Source organism: Ursus arctos, unplaced genomic scaffold (genome assembly GCF_023065955.2).
Source record: "Ursus arctos isolate Adak ecotype North America unplaced genomic scaffold, UrsArc2.0 scaffold_7, whole genome shotgun sequence".
In the NCBI taxonomy this organism is placed as follows: domain Eukaryota; kingdom Metazoa; phylum Chordata; class Mammalia; order Carnivora; family Ursidae; genus Ursus; species Ursus arctos.
In genome coordinates this window covers 1,159,319-1,174,757 of record NW_026623089.1, presented here as the reverse complement: position 1 = coordinate 1,174,757, position 15,439 = coordinate 1,159,319, and the positions used below count along the sequence as shown (strand labels likewise).

General features: G+C 49.7%; 1 protein-coding gene across 2 annotated transcripts in view; it reads left to right on the top strand.

The window, feature by feature from the left end:
- The window catches only part of PPP2R2D (protein phosphatase 2 regulatory subunit Bdelta), a 49,707-nt gene that overhangs the window by 25,005 nt on the left and 9,263 nt on the right, over positions 1 to 15,439 (top strand). Inside the window, exons 2-6 of one of the 2 annotated variants that reach the window (XM_026494423.4) lie at positions 1,526 to 1,592; positions 4,765 to 4,862; positions 8,931 to 9,096; positions 9,523 to 9,635; positions 12,583 to 12,760. In XM_026494423.4, the coding sequence (XP_026350208.1) occupies positions 1,553 to 1,592; positions 4,765 to 4,862; positions 8,931 to 9,096; positions 9,523 to 9,635; positions 12,583 to 12,760 (595 nt within the window). In that variant the 5' untranslated portion in view covers positions 1,526 to 1,552. The remainder of the gene's footprint in view (positions 1 to 1,525; positions 1,593 to 4,764; positions 4,863 to 8,930; positions 9,097 to 9,522; positions 9,636 to 12,582; positions 12,761 to 15,439) is intronic. The other variant, XM_026494422.4, reaches the window with a different exon arrangement.

Genomic DNA, 15,439 nt, shown 5'->3' with positions numbered 1-15,439 from the left:
CCTCCCAGCCGTGAAGCATCCTCAGCAGCCCCTGAGTAATGTCTTGTACTGCTAACTTCCCATTTCCTGATTTTATTTTGAACAGTAAGTACTGACTTCCTGTTATGGTAACGGATGACTTAGCTTTTTTGCTAACATCACCTTCCACCCACATGCAACCCCCCTACCCTGGGGAAAAAAAGAAGAAGAAGAACAGGAAAGGAAAGAAAGAGTTGAGAGGATTCTGTCAGGAGTCTTGTTTCCTCCTCCCGGTGCTGACTGCGCAGATAGTGTTGGTCCCTGGACTGAAGTACACGTTTTCTTTTTCATACAGATTTCATTTTCCCCAGAGCTGATGATTGCCTAGTGGCTCCACAGGCTTGGGTCTGTGTGTCTGGTGCGGCCTGAGGAGAGCCGTGCGGGTCCCAGGCACAGCGGGCACCCGCTAGCTCTCCTCTCCCCCGACGACGTCTCCCCCAGCCGGGACTGCTGCTCCCACAGCTGTTGGCTCCTATCCTGTCTTCCCCAGCATGGGGAGGTCAGGTCCCCCATTTTCCTTTCCCTTGGTTTATTGTCATTTTGCCAAATTGCATCTTCCAGTGGTTTGCTGAGAAAGGGGTTTTTGCCTTTTTTTTTTTTTTTTTTGGCATGTTTGAAAGCATCTTTACTCCTCCCTTTTGAATGCGATTGAAAATTTGGCTAGGTGTAGAATTATGGGTTGAAAATTATTTTTTCTCAGAATTTTGAGGATGGTTGGTATTCCAACCACCATTTTCCTGCGTCCTGTCTGATGCCATCCGATTTCTTTGGTGTGTGACCTGTTTGTTTTCTCTGGAGAATTTTAGAATCTCCCTTTATCCTTGGTGTTGTAGTTTTCTCAGTGAGGCAGCGTGGCCAGGGTCTGCTCCTGGGTCAGGCTCGGCCCTCCGCGGACCTTGTCAGCCTGCAGGCTCCCTGCTCTGGGGCACACTCACCTTAGTCCTTTGATGTTTGTGTCGCTTCCTTTTCACTCGTCTTTCCGGAGCTTCTTACCTGGTGATGGGCCACCTAACCTGATCCTCTGAGTATCTTTTCTCTTGTCCATCTCTTTGTCTTTTTGCTCTACCCTTTGGAAGAGGTGTTGAGTTTTGAAATTATTACCGTTTGAATTTCAAAGCGCGGTTCTTGTTTCCGTCTCTCTGTGGTAGCATGCCGCTCACCCTCCAGGGACCCCGCTGGATGAGGTGGCGCCCTGAGGACTGGCGGGGGGCTGCCACACGGGTGAGCTGGGTACAGTGCCCAGGGCCTGCTTCTCTCCCTCAGAGAGGGGTGACGGGAGCCCTGCTTCCTAGGCTGCTGGGAGGTTCGCCAGCTTCACGCAGGACCGCGCGCAGTCAGAACAGCACCTGGGCCCTGGCAGGCGCCCGGCCAACATTGGTGATGTCATTCCTGTTGGCAGGCATTAGCTCCCTGAGGACATTAATTGTCGTGTCTTCGACATTTTGTTGATGCCCTGTCCCTCTTTCCTCCGACTTCCTTGTTCGGGCGTTTTCTCTCACCTCTGCAGATCCCGAGCGATGGGTGCACGCTTAAGATGCAGCCACTTTGGAGCCAGCAGGCAGTTCTGCGAGCAGGTGGGCTTTCCAGCTGGAGGGCTTCCCTGTGGTTGGTCATTTCTTTAAGGACCCCACGTGTTTGAATCTTGAGGCCTTTTCTCCCGAGATTTATCATTTTGGAGAGGAGCCCTGGAGATGGTGGGAACCCTTCCCTCCTGGCAGCTGGAGTTTGGGAAACAGGAAGGGGGAGTAACTGTGTGCTCCCACCTGACAGGATGGGGACAAGCTTGGGGACCCAGCAGTTCAGGAAACAACCTTCTGCCATCTCCATGCCCGGCACCTGGTGTGCGGCCTGGCTGAGGCCCCCTTTGCGCACTTAGACGGTCACCTACCACGCCTCCTGCCCCGTGCCATCCTCTGCCTGTCAAAGCCTGCCCACCATTGTTGCTTGGTGGACGGACACCTTTCCAGTTCTCTCTGGCACCTTGGTGGTGGGAGGGAAAGGCCCATGCTCACAGTGGGCCACACTTGACAGCAAGTCTGAGCTGGATTCTTAGGGGCTGCCAGGCGGGTGTCATGGTTTCCGAGTGTGACTTCAACATTGACTAAGTAAGTTCTGCATCAGCCAGGTGACCCCTCCCAGCAGAGTGCCTCGGTGTGGCCGTGTGCTGTGGCTCCCAGGAGCCTGGCTGCCCCTCTGCAGAGACCCAGTGCTGCTCCCCATGGCCAGCAGGTGCCTCTGTGGGCGCTGCACAGGGGCCTCTGGCCGCTCAGTGAGAGGGAGCACTGTCAGAGCCCTCCTGTAGTACATGGCAGGTGTAAAGGACCCACTCAGTGCCCTCTGTCAGCATCACACTGGTTTTGTAAAGTAATGGCCATCACATTAAATTCATGTTGGTAATTTAAATTTTGTTGGTTTTGTAATTTTGTTGGTATTTAGTTTGTATATTTATTTTGACTTTACATCTCTTCTAAACTCTATGGACAGTATTTTCTTTTTTTTCTTTTTTTTAAAGATTTTATTTATTTATTTGACAGAGACAGCCAGCGAGAGAGGGAACACAGGCAGGGGGAGTGGGAGAGGAAGAAGCAGGCTCCCAGCGGAGGAGCCTGATGTGGGGCTCAATCCCAGAACCCTGGGATCACGCCCTGAGCTGAAGGCAGACGCCTAACGACTGAGCCACCCAGGCGCCCCATGGACAGCATTTTCTAATTTTAGATTCATACATATTTGCGCAGCTTAATGAAAATAATTTCTCACCAGTGGGAGTCATAGGAGTTTCTCTTTTAAAAGATTCAGTCCATTTTAATTAAGTTTAAAAATCACTGACAGAACTAGAATGCCATTAATTATATAATATCGTACGCCCCCTGGGTATGAATGACAGAGATTTAGTCCCGTTTAGTCCAATACAGAATATTTTAATTTCATTTAAGCAAATTGGGTTATTTTGAGTAATTTAATTTAAAAAGTGGCACTTCTAACAAGAAGCTTTATCCTTTTCCCATCTGTAACTGAAGGGGTGTTTTTGTTTTTGTTTCTAAAAAAGAAGGAAAGACATCCCAGGCAAAAGAATTCAGTGTGTGTTTATTTTTTTTAAAAGAGTTTTATTTATTTATTTGACAGAGAGAGAGCCAACAAGAGAGGGAACGCAAGCAGGGGGAGTGGAAGAGGGAGAAGCAGGCTCCCAGCAGAGCAGGGAGCCTGATGCGGGCTCGATCCCAGGACGCCAGGATCACGCCCTGAGCTGAAGGCAGACGCTTAACGACTGAGCCACCCAGGCGCCCCTTCAGTGTGTGTTTAAAAGTCATGCGCTGGGGGCACTTGGGTGGCTTAGCCGGTTAAGCAGCTGCCTTCTGCTTGGGTTATAATCCCGGAGTCCCGCATCGGGCTCCCTGCTCAGAGAGGAGTCTGCTTCTCCTCTGACCCCCCTCCCCCTTTCTCATGCTCTCTCTCACTCTCTCTCAAATAAAATCTTTAAAAAAATTTTTTTTAAGTCGTGCGCAGTGTAGGTGAGGTGAGAGCTTGTATCACGGGAAGTCCTGTGTTAATAACTATTTGACTAAAATGTGTGTGCACGCCTTCAAGAGCTGTATGACTTCATGGCAGCTTCGGGAGCACGCGGGGGTGGGGGGTTCTTCAAGTACGTTCAGTATTGGGATCTGTTTCTTAGTATTGGACCAGCTGTTCCAGGAGCTGTGCAGCAGTATTGACCTTTAAACACTCCCGCCTCCTTTGTGGGGCCCTGCTGCGTGTGCAGAGCACGCACTGCCATCTGCCAGTCGGACAGGCCCTCCCGCAGCCGGGGTGGGTTTGTACTGATTCAGCCCGTCCTCATCCTCACGGCAGCCAGAGATGAGATTGTCTGGGGTAGCCGATGAAGGTCAAGAGTCCCCGTGCTGGATGGAGCAGGCTGACAGCAGCCCGTGCGGGACCAAACCCATGTCCTTGTCCTGATTCAGCCCACACTCAGCACCCCCGAGCGGGAGAAAACTGTCTTTTCTATTTTTCTTGATCGAGTCCATTTCATGAATTCAGATCTGTTCCCTCTAGGCCTTAGCCTCAGCACTCCTAAGGGCTTTTCGTGCACTTGGCTTTGTTGCTTGTACCCTGTGGCCTTTACCCATAGTGTGCTGATGGCCAAGAACTTTGTGTGGCTAGTGTCAGAAATCTCAGGTATCCAACAGCAGTGTCTCACTAGGTAATGATGATGTCATTATCGATAGTAATGACTATATCCAGTCAGTGAAATAGAGTCTTTACTGTGTGTAATGTTATTTTGTACAGAAGCCAGCAAAAGTTATTGCAAAGAATATTAAAACATCTATTAACGTCATATAAGAATCAGATCTATTTTATAAATTAATATTAGGTATGCATCATAAAATCAGACGACAGTCTTCTAGGACTGATTTTTTTCATTTTTTTTCTTTTCAAAATTAATTTTCTAAATTTTTACTGGATATCCTTATATCGAGACCATGCAGTCCAAATATATCCTGGTGCCCTGGGGCCAAGCATTCAATCCATTGAGCAAAACCCATGAGCCCATATGTGGTCTTGGGTCTGGGTGTCAGAACCAGACTTGGCTGCTTGGTAATGACAAGTGTCCCATGAAAATTTTGCTTTATCCAGGGAGAAGGTTTTATGTGTGTCTTCCTTTTGAACCTTTCTTATTGACCTTTGATATTGATTATGACTCCTTTCACAATCATAATGTGGTAAATTGCTTCTATATTTTATTGACAGCTGACATCATCTCAACTGTTGAATTTAATCACTCTGGAGATCTTCTGGCAACGGGAGACAAGGGTGGCAGAGTTGTTATTTTCCAGCGGGAACAAGAGGTCAGTGACTCACAGTCCACAAGCCATACGAAAGCCAGCCATTCTCATGTCACTTGGAAGGAGGGAAAGACACACAGGCACTTTCTCAGTGTCCGACTTCACTTAGATTCGGTTATGTCACATTAACCGTAGAGAAGCTGCTTATGTCGGGTGAGCAAGAAGATCTGTGTTTCCGCTCACTGACATCCGGCCGCTGAGCTCGATGGAGTCCCCTGTGCCCTTGTCTCCAGGAAAGGAGAGTCCTGGCCCTACCCACGGGCTGTTGTGAGGACCAAGTGAAGAATGTGGGGTGGTGGAATTCCGCATCTCTTTGCTTCCATCCTGTGATTCATTAAAGTGGCTGTGGGTGAAAATCATGTCACCAGCCCCTAGAGGTGCTGGCCCCAGCCCTGCTGTCCAGAGTGCCGTGTGCTCTGAATGGCTCCTGGGCGCTAGCTGCAGGGAAGAGTCTGTGTGTATTGGGGGGGCCATGAATTCTCTCTCCCTCCTCAGTCAGAGGTGAGCAGCCTGCTTCTCCCCCGCCCCCTGAGGGCCCCACTATCAGGGCTGAGAGGAAGGAATCCTCAGAACGGGGCCTGCAGGGCCGCAGAGATGACTCCCACTCATGAGCCATTTTTTAGGTCACTCCCTCTTTGGGGGGTTGGGAGGAAGGGCAGAGAAACCCATCTTTTTCAGTTATGCGTCAGAGGGGAATGGGAGGTAGAACCAGCCTTCCAGCCCCCCCTTTATTTCTGGGGAGCCTCATCAGAGTTCGTGACGGGTGCTGAGCAAGGAAGGGAGACAAGCTGCTGCCCCGCTGGCGTGTCGTGTGCATACTCCGGGCAAGAACACGGTGCAGCCCGACCTGGGTTCCTGTAAAGCATCTGTCTTTTCCCCTGACAGCTTCGCACACGGGGCCCCTTGTCTGTGCCCAGGCAGGTCACTGGGCAGTTACCGTCTCATCTCCAGATTCTAGTCTCCCAACTTTCATGGTACAGCTTTGGTATGGCACCTAGTGGGCCCTTGTCCCCTTCCAGTAGCTCTGCGTGGCAGCGAGTGTCAGCCCTGCCACCAGAGAGGGAGCACTCAGGGGCGTCTGTAAGAGGGTGAGCCCTGGGCCCCCCGCAGTAGAAATGGAGGATTGCGTTGGGCAGTGGGAAGAGATTTACGGAACGCCAGCGCCTCATTATTAAAATATACCTGTTGCAGCTCTAATTTTGATTATGTCCGTGTAGATTTAAAAATGTTTTTAATTCTATTTTTTCTGATTCGGGATGGTAAGAATTCTTTTGTGGATATTATATATATTGTCATTAGTCTTTCTAGATCTTCACAGATGATTTGATAAGCTCATAATTTTACATTCTTTTCCAGAGGTAGATTATTACATGGTGCTGCTTAAAAAGAACTATATTTATTACTTTTAGTACTAGAAGGATTATTTAACAGATTGCTGAGTCAGCTGTCTTAAATTTAAGAGTTCACTTTTAGCTCCTTAAAGTTTGCCATCTTAATGATATCCATAGAGAAAATGAAATTTTTCTCATTTTTGTGAGTCATCATTTAAACCTAAAAAATACTATCTTCAGATTTGAGATAGATGATAGTAAAACTTCAGCATCTTTTTTTTTTTTAAAGATTTTATTTATTTATTTGACAGAGAGAGACAGCCAGCCAGTGAGAGAGGGAACACAGGCAGGGGGAGTGGGAGAGGAAGAAGCAGGCTCATAGTGGAGAAGCCCAATGTGGGACTCGATCCCAGAACGCCGGGACCACGCCCTGAGCCGAAGGCAGACGCTTAAGGACTGCGCCACGCAGGCGCCCCTCAAACTTCAGCATCTTGTTACAAAATGTGTTGGGCATCCCAGTTGTGAGCACCTGTAGCGTAAAGTCCTGAGTCAAGATGTACGAAATCGTTGTAGGTAATGGGGCAGCAGGTTCACACAGCAGCGGGTTGTTAACCTTGTTTAAATTTGATAAACCCGGCCATCTGCAACTTCATAAACCCTGGGCAACTTTTTTCCCCCATCTTTTTCTTGGTATTTTGGTTAACATAAAAAGAGCCTTCATATTCCATCTGTTTTTAAAATATTTTGGTGGTTGCCTTATATAACCCTCACCGTGGACTTGGATTTTTCCAGCACTGTCAGTTCAGCGGCCACTGCCCTCCCTGCAGGGGCCCAGGGCACAGGCCCGTGGGAGCACAGGAGGTATGATGACAGTGCAGGGCCATGCTGGACTGGGGAAGGTGGCGTGGGTGTCAGGCCAGGGGATCAGGGCGAGAGGGAGCCATCGGAAAGTTCGGGGTGTGCATGAGACGTGAGGTAGGGAGCGTAGTTAACAGTGTGGTGGTCGAGTTTTTTTCCTTCTTAGCGGCAGAGCCCTCTGTTTCAGGAAGCCCAGCGTGTCAGTCTGAGGTGAGCAGAGTTTAGGGACGTGGCTCCCACTCTGCAGTTCACTGTGCAAACTATTCGATTTGAGTAGTTCTGACATTAGCACTCAGCATGTCTGAAACCAAAATGTACCTTCCACCAGCTTCCTGTCCTCCTTGCCGATGCTGTTCCCAGCACCTCAGGTGGGCAACCTCGGGACCCAGTTCCCATGGGCAGGCATGTCTTCCTCAAGGCCCTTTCTCTCGCCTTTTCTGTTCTTACCTCTCCCTGGACAGAGCATGGAGACCACTCACTGCCTGGGGGGCCTTGGAGGCTGACGCGGGTTCTCGGCCTAGTGGGCAGAGGTTTTAGGTGTCGGGGTGGGGGTTGGTGCGGTGCGTGACGGGAACACGGGCCTGCAGCATCAGGAGTGTCTGTTGTGGTTCTTGGAGAGCAGGGCCGGGAAAGACAGGCGACACGTGGGGGTGGGTGCCTCATGTAGTTATTCATATTCTGATGTTTTTTCATAGTTGGTTATGGTCTTGAGGCGTGGGACCAACTGATTCCACAGATTTTTCTTTTTTAAAGATTTCAATTTCCTTTTTCTCATTGGCAAGGTAGAAGCGTCTGTTGGTGTAATCTGCTTTCTCATAGAGGTGGTTGCGGGCCTAACACAGCCACGCGTGGAAACCATGTTCTAGATCCTGGGGTCCATGTATGGTTTCCAGGAGTGTGCGGCACATAAAAGTAGAGAGATTCGAGGAGCGGGGGGAACGTTCTCTCATAATACGTGATCTTAATTCAGAAATACTAAGAAATCTAGGTTCCTCTGTTTCATTCGATTTCCTTGATACACAGCCTAAATGTAAAAATGTAAGATTTTAGGTGCTGTTTATATAGCAAGAATTAAACAAAATCTTGGTGTGCTTGGTTTTAATTATGTAATATTTTTACTGTTTCATAGAAAATGTCATTTTGGATACAGAACGTTTTAGAGATTAATATAACTCCATTTATGAACCCACCACTGGGGTTTTCCTCTTTCCTAAAAAGCAAGCCCTCGGCAGGTAGATGAGGTGCCCGTGGTGCTCTCCCTATTTTGTCTTCCAGCTTTGTTCCCAAATCTGCCTCCTTCTCACTCTGCCTTCCCAGAGTCGGTTATTATTTTGAAGACATCATGCATCTTTCCATGTTTTTCTACTTCTACTGTAACGTAGAGGATTGTTTTACGTATGTTAACAATTCCGTCACAGGTGTATCCTCTGCCAGTGCTGGTCAGTCATCCTCTTCCCGGGGGGGAGGGGAGGTGGGAAGTGTTGTCTTGGCGGGCTGTTGCAGAGCTCGGTGCGGCCTGCACGGTGCTGCCCCCTCCGTGGGCCGGCCAGCCTCTCCAGGAAAAGTGTGTGTGTGAAGGAGCCTCGTTGTGTTGAGGAGTCCCTGGCCCCCTACAGGCGGCAGGCGGGTTCTGCAGACCCCGCTCTAGAGTGCAGGGTCTAGAGTGCAGTGCCCACCAGCGGGGGAGAAGTTCTGCGAAATCATCTGTTACTGGTTTTTTCCAAGTAAATTAATTCGGAGTGTCCTCGGTTTGATAATTTTTGATCCAGGATTTTCTTTAACTTTTAAAAATGTGTGTGGTCATTTTATATTCAAATTGGTAGTACTGAATTTTTCTCTGTACTGTGCTTTGTTCATTAACCCAGCTCATGTTTCCTTGCAGAACAAAAGTCGCCCTCACTCTAGGGGAGAATATAATGTTTACAGTACCTTTCAAAGTCATGAACCAGAGTTTGACTATTTGAAAAGTCTAGAAATTGAGGAAAAAATTAATAAAATTAGGTGGTTACCGCAACAGAATGCTGCTCATTTTCTACTCTCTACAAATGGTAAGAGCTTTTTTTTTAAGTGGTTATTTGATTTTGGATTTTATTTTTAATTTGCTGGGTGTAGCAGATTTTTACTTTACTTTTTACATTATTAACCCATTCTAGAAGTGGTTTCTGCTTTAAACTTTGGGGAGAGGGTGAGTGATTAGCCAGGTAGGAGGTGGTAGGCTGAAAACGCGAAAGTATACAAAAGCGAGCAGGCACACGCACTCCCCGCGTGGCATTGCCCGCGGTGCAGACTTGCATGTCTGTACTTACCGTGCAAACAGAATGTCCAGGTTTGTCTATAACTGGAGAGTAACCTTCAGAGTCTCGTAGCTTATCGGTGAACATAGAACCACACAGTTCTCTAATGTAACAGTCGACTAATAGAGGTGCAGCATATGGTTTTTCTTTTAATATGGACACTAAGGTTTTTATTTTCAGATAAAACTATTAAATTATGGAAAATAAGCGAACGGGACAAAAGAGCAGAAGGTTATAACTTAAAAGATGAAGATGGACGGCTTCGAGACCCATTTCGAATTACAGCACTGCGGGTACATGCCACCTTTCCTCAAACTACCCCGTTCTCTTCCTAGTTAACTGCGGACGGTGCGTGAGTCAGCTATTGAGGGAGGACCGCTTGGTGGGGCTGCTGTGGCCTCTGCCTTCTCGATGCGTGAAGCTGTTTGTAATTGTAGTCTTCAGTGTATCTGTGTGTGTGGAAATTGGGATTCCTCGTATTACACGTAGCAGGAAGTCACACGGTAACTTCAGAAAGTCTGATGATACTAAAGACTCAGGTCTAACCCTACAACAGACATCTTTCTCCGTGTATCAACAGCCTTTCACTCCAAAGGTTGTAAGTAGTGTGTTGGTGGTGGTGAGGCCCCCGTGGGACTCAGGACGGTGCCCGGATGAGGCCACGCAGGCTGCGGATGTGCGATGAGCCGCACGCTGCCGGGACTTTCGTGGCATTTCCTCAGTTAGCTGAGGCGCACTCTGCGCTTTCAGAATTCTTTGCCTGTCAGTCCCTAGTATCGCTTCCTTTTCTGATTGTTAAATCTCAGGTATCCCTGGGCACCCTGTGACACGGCGATGTTCATCAGTTCTGATACCTAGATTTGGTTCGCATTGTAACATCTGTGAAACTGAGTCAGGTCATTTGCCCAGTGGTGCACACCCCGGAGGCTGTGTGAAAGGAGGTGGGATACGGGAAAGGAGGTGGGCGCCAGGACGCAGGGCATGCGCGGGACAGCAGCAGGAAGACCAGCACTGGCGTTGGTTCTGAGGTGTTCCCTAAGACCGTTGCCCAGTGCTTGTGAAAATTGTTGGTTGGCTGGTTCTTTAACAAGGTTTAAGAGCTTTCTTGAATGTTGTTTCTCAAGTGAAGGCCTCATCAGTGAACGTGTCACACATCAGTAGTGAGGTGCTGCAGGGAAGGACACCACACCCCACCGTGGTGACGCTAGGGGCAGAGTGCGCATGGTCTGTCTCGGCTCCATTCCCCAAGCGCTCAGTGCTGGGTGCACGTGGGGTGCTGGGATGGCGGGCGCACAGGACAGCCACAGCCCAGCCACGGAGGCAGTGCTCCCCAGGACCCAGGAAACAGCAGCATTGCCAAGGAGAAGCACAGGATGGGCCCATGTCCTCGTAGACTCTTAGGTCCAGAGTGTCACTGTGCCTCCACGGGGTTGACACTGAGAAGCAATGTGAGTGACTCAGGGCGAGTTTCTAAAACCCTGATTTGAACCAGGATGTTTTGATCTGAACACTGGTGGTTTCTTCGCCACCATGCCCTTGCTTCCACGTCTCTGCAGCAGTGAAAAACCATGGTGAGTGACAGCACCTCTCGTATTCCAGCTGCCGATATATGAAACTCCCAAGTGTGACCGCACGGGGGAGGCTTTGGGGGCCCTGTGGCGCTGTCCTGCCTCCTGCCCTGGTCTCTTCTATCCGTCCCCCACCGCCTTCATGGCCTCCCGCCAAGCACACTGTCCCCGCTTTTAGCCTGCTTCACCACACCAGACGCTCACGTGCCTGCTGGAAAAACCACAGGTCTCGTTGGGCTCAGTGTCAGTTTTGTTCAGAGGCCTTTATACGTTCATCTGGATGCACTTGGTCTAACTGGGCCGGACGTGTCATTTTATCAGAAACAGCTGTTATGAACACACTGTGATTTCAGAGTCACAGGCTGTAAAATGACCTTTGTGACTTTAGGCCCATATTTGATTTCTTAATTGCCTCTCTGAAAGCTAAAAAAGGACTATTTGTCTAAACTTAGCTGTGTAGGAGTCAAATATTGCTCTTTTTAAATTTTGTTTTCCTCTTAAATGTTTAGTGCCAGAGAGGGATTTGGTTAGGCAGAGCCGCCTTTATGTCCTAGCCTGAGAGTTGCGTGTGTTTTGGTCATTTAGAGACGCATCGGAGGGCTGTGGTGGCCTGTCCTGTGCCCGGTAGGACGGACACCTCCTGCTCCAGTATCTAGCTGGTTGAAAATGAAGGGAGTATTTATGCATGTTCCCCCCCCGCCCCCAGCTCATTTTTGCAGACTTTTGGGCAGAGAAGACAATAGGAGAGCGCGCCGCCTCGCCTTTCCAGGTGCTCCCTTTAGCTTTAAATTAGAAAAGTAGCAGTTACTACTGTTAATTTTTTATTTTGCTTTTAAAATCCTGCTTTCTTTCCCACTCGGTATCAGTGATGCTGGGACTTTTTTCCTCCTTTTTCACATGTGGACACGAGCGCCCATGATGGCGCCCGTGCTCTCGTGGTGGCGCAGGTGCGCTTAGGCTGGCCCCTTGCGCTCGTCTGTTGCCTGGCTGAGTCCACTGTCCCCACAGTAGTGTAGACGTCCTGCTCCCTGACCACAGCACCCAGTGCAGAGATGGGTTTTTGCACCCATTGTACATACCAAACACCGCCTCTGCCAGAGAAGTGAGCGGCCCCGCGAGCTCTCGGTGGCTGATGAGCCCTCGTGGCCGGCAGCAGATGGAGCATGGCACCTCTTCAGCTCTCTGGGGGCCTTCCTGTGCGCTCTCCCGTCCCTGCACCCCTGCCTGGCGCTCGGCGTGTGCCCTGAGCAGCAGACCACCGGGGCAGAGAAGAGGCTCAGGCGCCCGACTGTCACTCTGCAGGGCAGCAGCTGTGAGGAGGGGAGGGGGCAGTCCTGGGCGGCGTCTCCCGTGAGCGCACCGTGGCTGTGGGACAGACGGGAAAGCGAAGCCCCACCGTTAGCGGCACCCAGGTCCTAGAGGCGCTTGTCCCCGTGCCAGTGTAGCCTGCCCTTCGGCAAGAACGGATCTGCCGCGGGGATGGCCGCGAGGAGGGATAGGACCCCGTTCGCAGCCTGTTTTCACAGCTCTGCTCATTGGTTATTTGGGGTAGTGCCTGTACAGAACTCAGCTCGCTGGCAATGTAGATGTGTTCCTTTTTATTTTGTACTATAAGTGTAATTTTATGCTGCGGTGATCTTTGTTTTGAATTCCTATTTCCTTCCATTTTTAGGTTCCAATATTGAAGCCCATGGATCTTATGGTAGAAGCAAGTCCACGACGAATTTTTGCAAATGCTCACACATATCATATAAATTCCATTTCAGTAAATAGTGATCATGAAACATATCTTTCTGCAGATGACCTGAGAATTAATCTATGGCATTTAGAAATCACAGATAGAAGTTTTAGTATCCTTCATCAGATGGCTGTCTTGGCATCGTTGATAGGTTTGTTCTTCAGGGAAGTTCTCGGTGCACGTCTGCTCGTGCGTCTCGGAGTCTATACCTCTAAACGTGGCTTGCTGCACGTGCCTGTGGTGTACGTTCTCTGATTTAACATGTCCCTAAAAGTGGGAACTGCTTTCTACCTTTGGGGAGAGTTCTCTACAAAATGAGAATGACCTCAAGTCCATTGCCCTCTTGGGCTCATGAGAGACGATTTCAGATACTGTGTATCTGGAGGTTCAGTGTTGCCTGGTCCCTTGCCCCCGACCCCAGACCTGCTCACAGATGCTAGAATAGAAGACACTGGCGTTGGTTAGAGTGGTGCTTAGTTACCCAGCCTGAGGAACGACTGATCATGTGAGAATTCTGTTTTAGAAGACAAGCTGTTTAAGGGATATTCCAACATTGGACTCTCGTAATGCTACAGTGGCACTGTTACTGTTAGGGTGAGAATCTGCGTGTGACTGGTTAGTCACGCATGTTAAAAGTTGTTGATTTCTCCAGAAATGAGAGTCCTGTCACATGTGCACATCGAGGGACTTCAGTCAGGATTTCCCACATTTGGGAGCGATGTCGGGCCGGCCAGAGTGGGTCAGACGTGGCGGGTCGCCTGGGCCGCAGCCGAGACGAGGTTTGGCGTGTGTGCGTGCTCCCTTGTGCTCAAGAAAACCCATGAAGTGAAGTGTATGTGGTGTTTTCAGTTCTAGCATTTCACAGTGCATTTTTATTATCTGTTGTCCTTTTTCTTGCTGTGGTTGTTTACTTAACCTGATGACTTGGTTTGTGACACGAGTGCACGGCGGCGCTGCCACGCGGGCGGCAGAGGCGCGGGGACGGACTCGCGTTCTGACGCCTGTCTTCTTTCTGCAACTTGGCAGAACTTCCCGTCTTACAAGGTTCATGGCCGTGGTTCCTGCTTTCTTTTTATTCTCCTTAAACTCTTACATTTTAAATCCTTCTTTCTTCTGTTAATACGTAACCATCTTGAACAAAATTCAGGTAGTTCCCCCCAGTCCCTCCCTTGGCAGGTAACCGTTGTAGGTGTTCGATGCGCACCTTCCAGCCTGTTTATGTCTGAGGAAGTGTATGTTTAAGACCGTCCTCTACACGGTGGTAATGAAGTTCCAGGGACTCAGGGGTGTCGGGGGCCTGAGTTCAGCTCAGTGACCTTCATTAGCATGAAGTCCCTCTGTCTGCCCAGGTCTTTTTCTTCCTCTGTAAACCCGCACTCCTGGGGTGCCACCTGCGGTTCTGTGGAACCCAAGAGCGGCCTGGGACACGTCAGAAAGCCCCTGCCGTTAGCCTCGTTGCTTTCTGATGCGTTCTAAGCGTCTTTCCCTCTCAGTAAGAATGCGGATTTGCAGCTGCGGGATCAGCTGTGCGCACACGTGAGCCTCGGTCCCCAGCACGTCGGCTGCAGGGCAGGGCCGCGTGTGGGATGCGTCCGTGTGGGCTTTGAGACCCGGGTGCTCCCACCGCCTCTGAGTATTTGTTTCAGCAGAAAGCTGGACCTTCTTTAAAGTAACTTTTCATATTAGTAAAACCAAGATGAGACCATTTTTAATTTATTTGATTATAGGTGAGTTAAAGTATCTTCTGTTCATTTACTGTCCATTAGTGTGAATCTTTTTTACTGTCCTTTGTGATTTTTCTCCTGTTGGAATCTCATCTTTTTTTTTTTTCATGATTTGTGAGAACTCTAATTCATAAATGATTTGTGTATGCAGTCGTACTTCCATTGCCTTTACAAACTTTTGTCCCACCGTCTTGTTTCAGATGCCCTTCCTTGTGACCTGGGTTATGAAACACATAAGGCCTCCATACACGTACTTGTATTTATTAATACTGTTACCTTAAAAGTACCTTTGATGCACTCACGTGAGCGCGGTCCGAGGCTCAGCCCCCTGCCCCCGTACCCCTGCACGTGTCTGCGCGCTGTCAGCCACCCCCTCAGCGCGCTTCGGGCTTCTTGCCTCCTGGTTAACTTTGCAGACCGTGCCCCGTGTGTGAGTGGTGGGGGCGCTGCTCGGTCTGTCGAGGTGCCTCCCCAGCAGCCTGGGTGGTTTCTTCCCAGGCTGCTGCCGACTGCTCCTCTGTGAACCTGCCGGGAGCTCTACTCTGGCACAGAAGGTCCCGGACCTTCTCCAGACTCCCGGCAGCCTCTGGGCCGGCTGCAGGGCTCCAGCTCCTCCGGGACACGGCCTGTGCTAGCATGTCCAGCGACGAGCTGTGGTGTCAGGTTTCTTACTTGCTTCGGTGGAAGGGTTCGTCTGGACCCTGTTGTACCATCCTGACCCAAAGCCAGATTCTACTCTTTCCTCGTTTTTTTTCGGTTGAGTGATTTCCGTGTCTGGCAAGCTACAGTGTTAACACTGTTCTAACAGAAAAAGCAGAATCTTTTGGAACCTGGCAGTTCTCTTCTGTGTGTAATTTATGGATATAAGTGTGGGATTTTTGCACAAGTGGCTGCTTGCTTCCTTTTCTTGTTTACGTCATTAAGCATGTCCGATCTTGCTGGGCACGTCTTCCCGTGGAACGGTAGTGGTCGCGGCAGGACGCAGGCACAGCGTGTGCGCGTGGGGCCGGGCCTGGTGAGGCGCGGGGCAGGGGTGCAAGCGGTGCAGGGACCCGGGTCCTCTTACT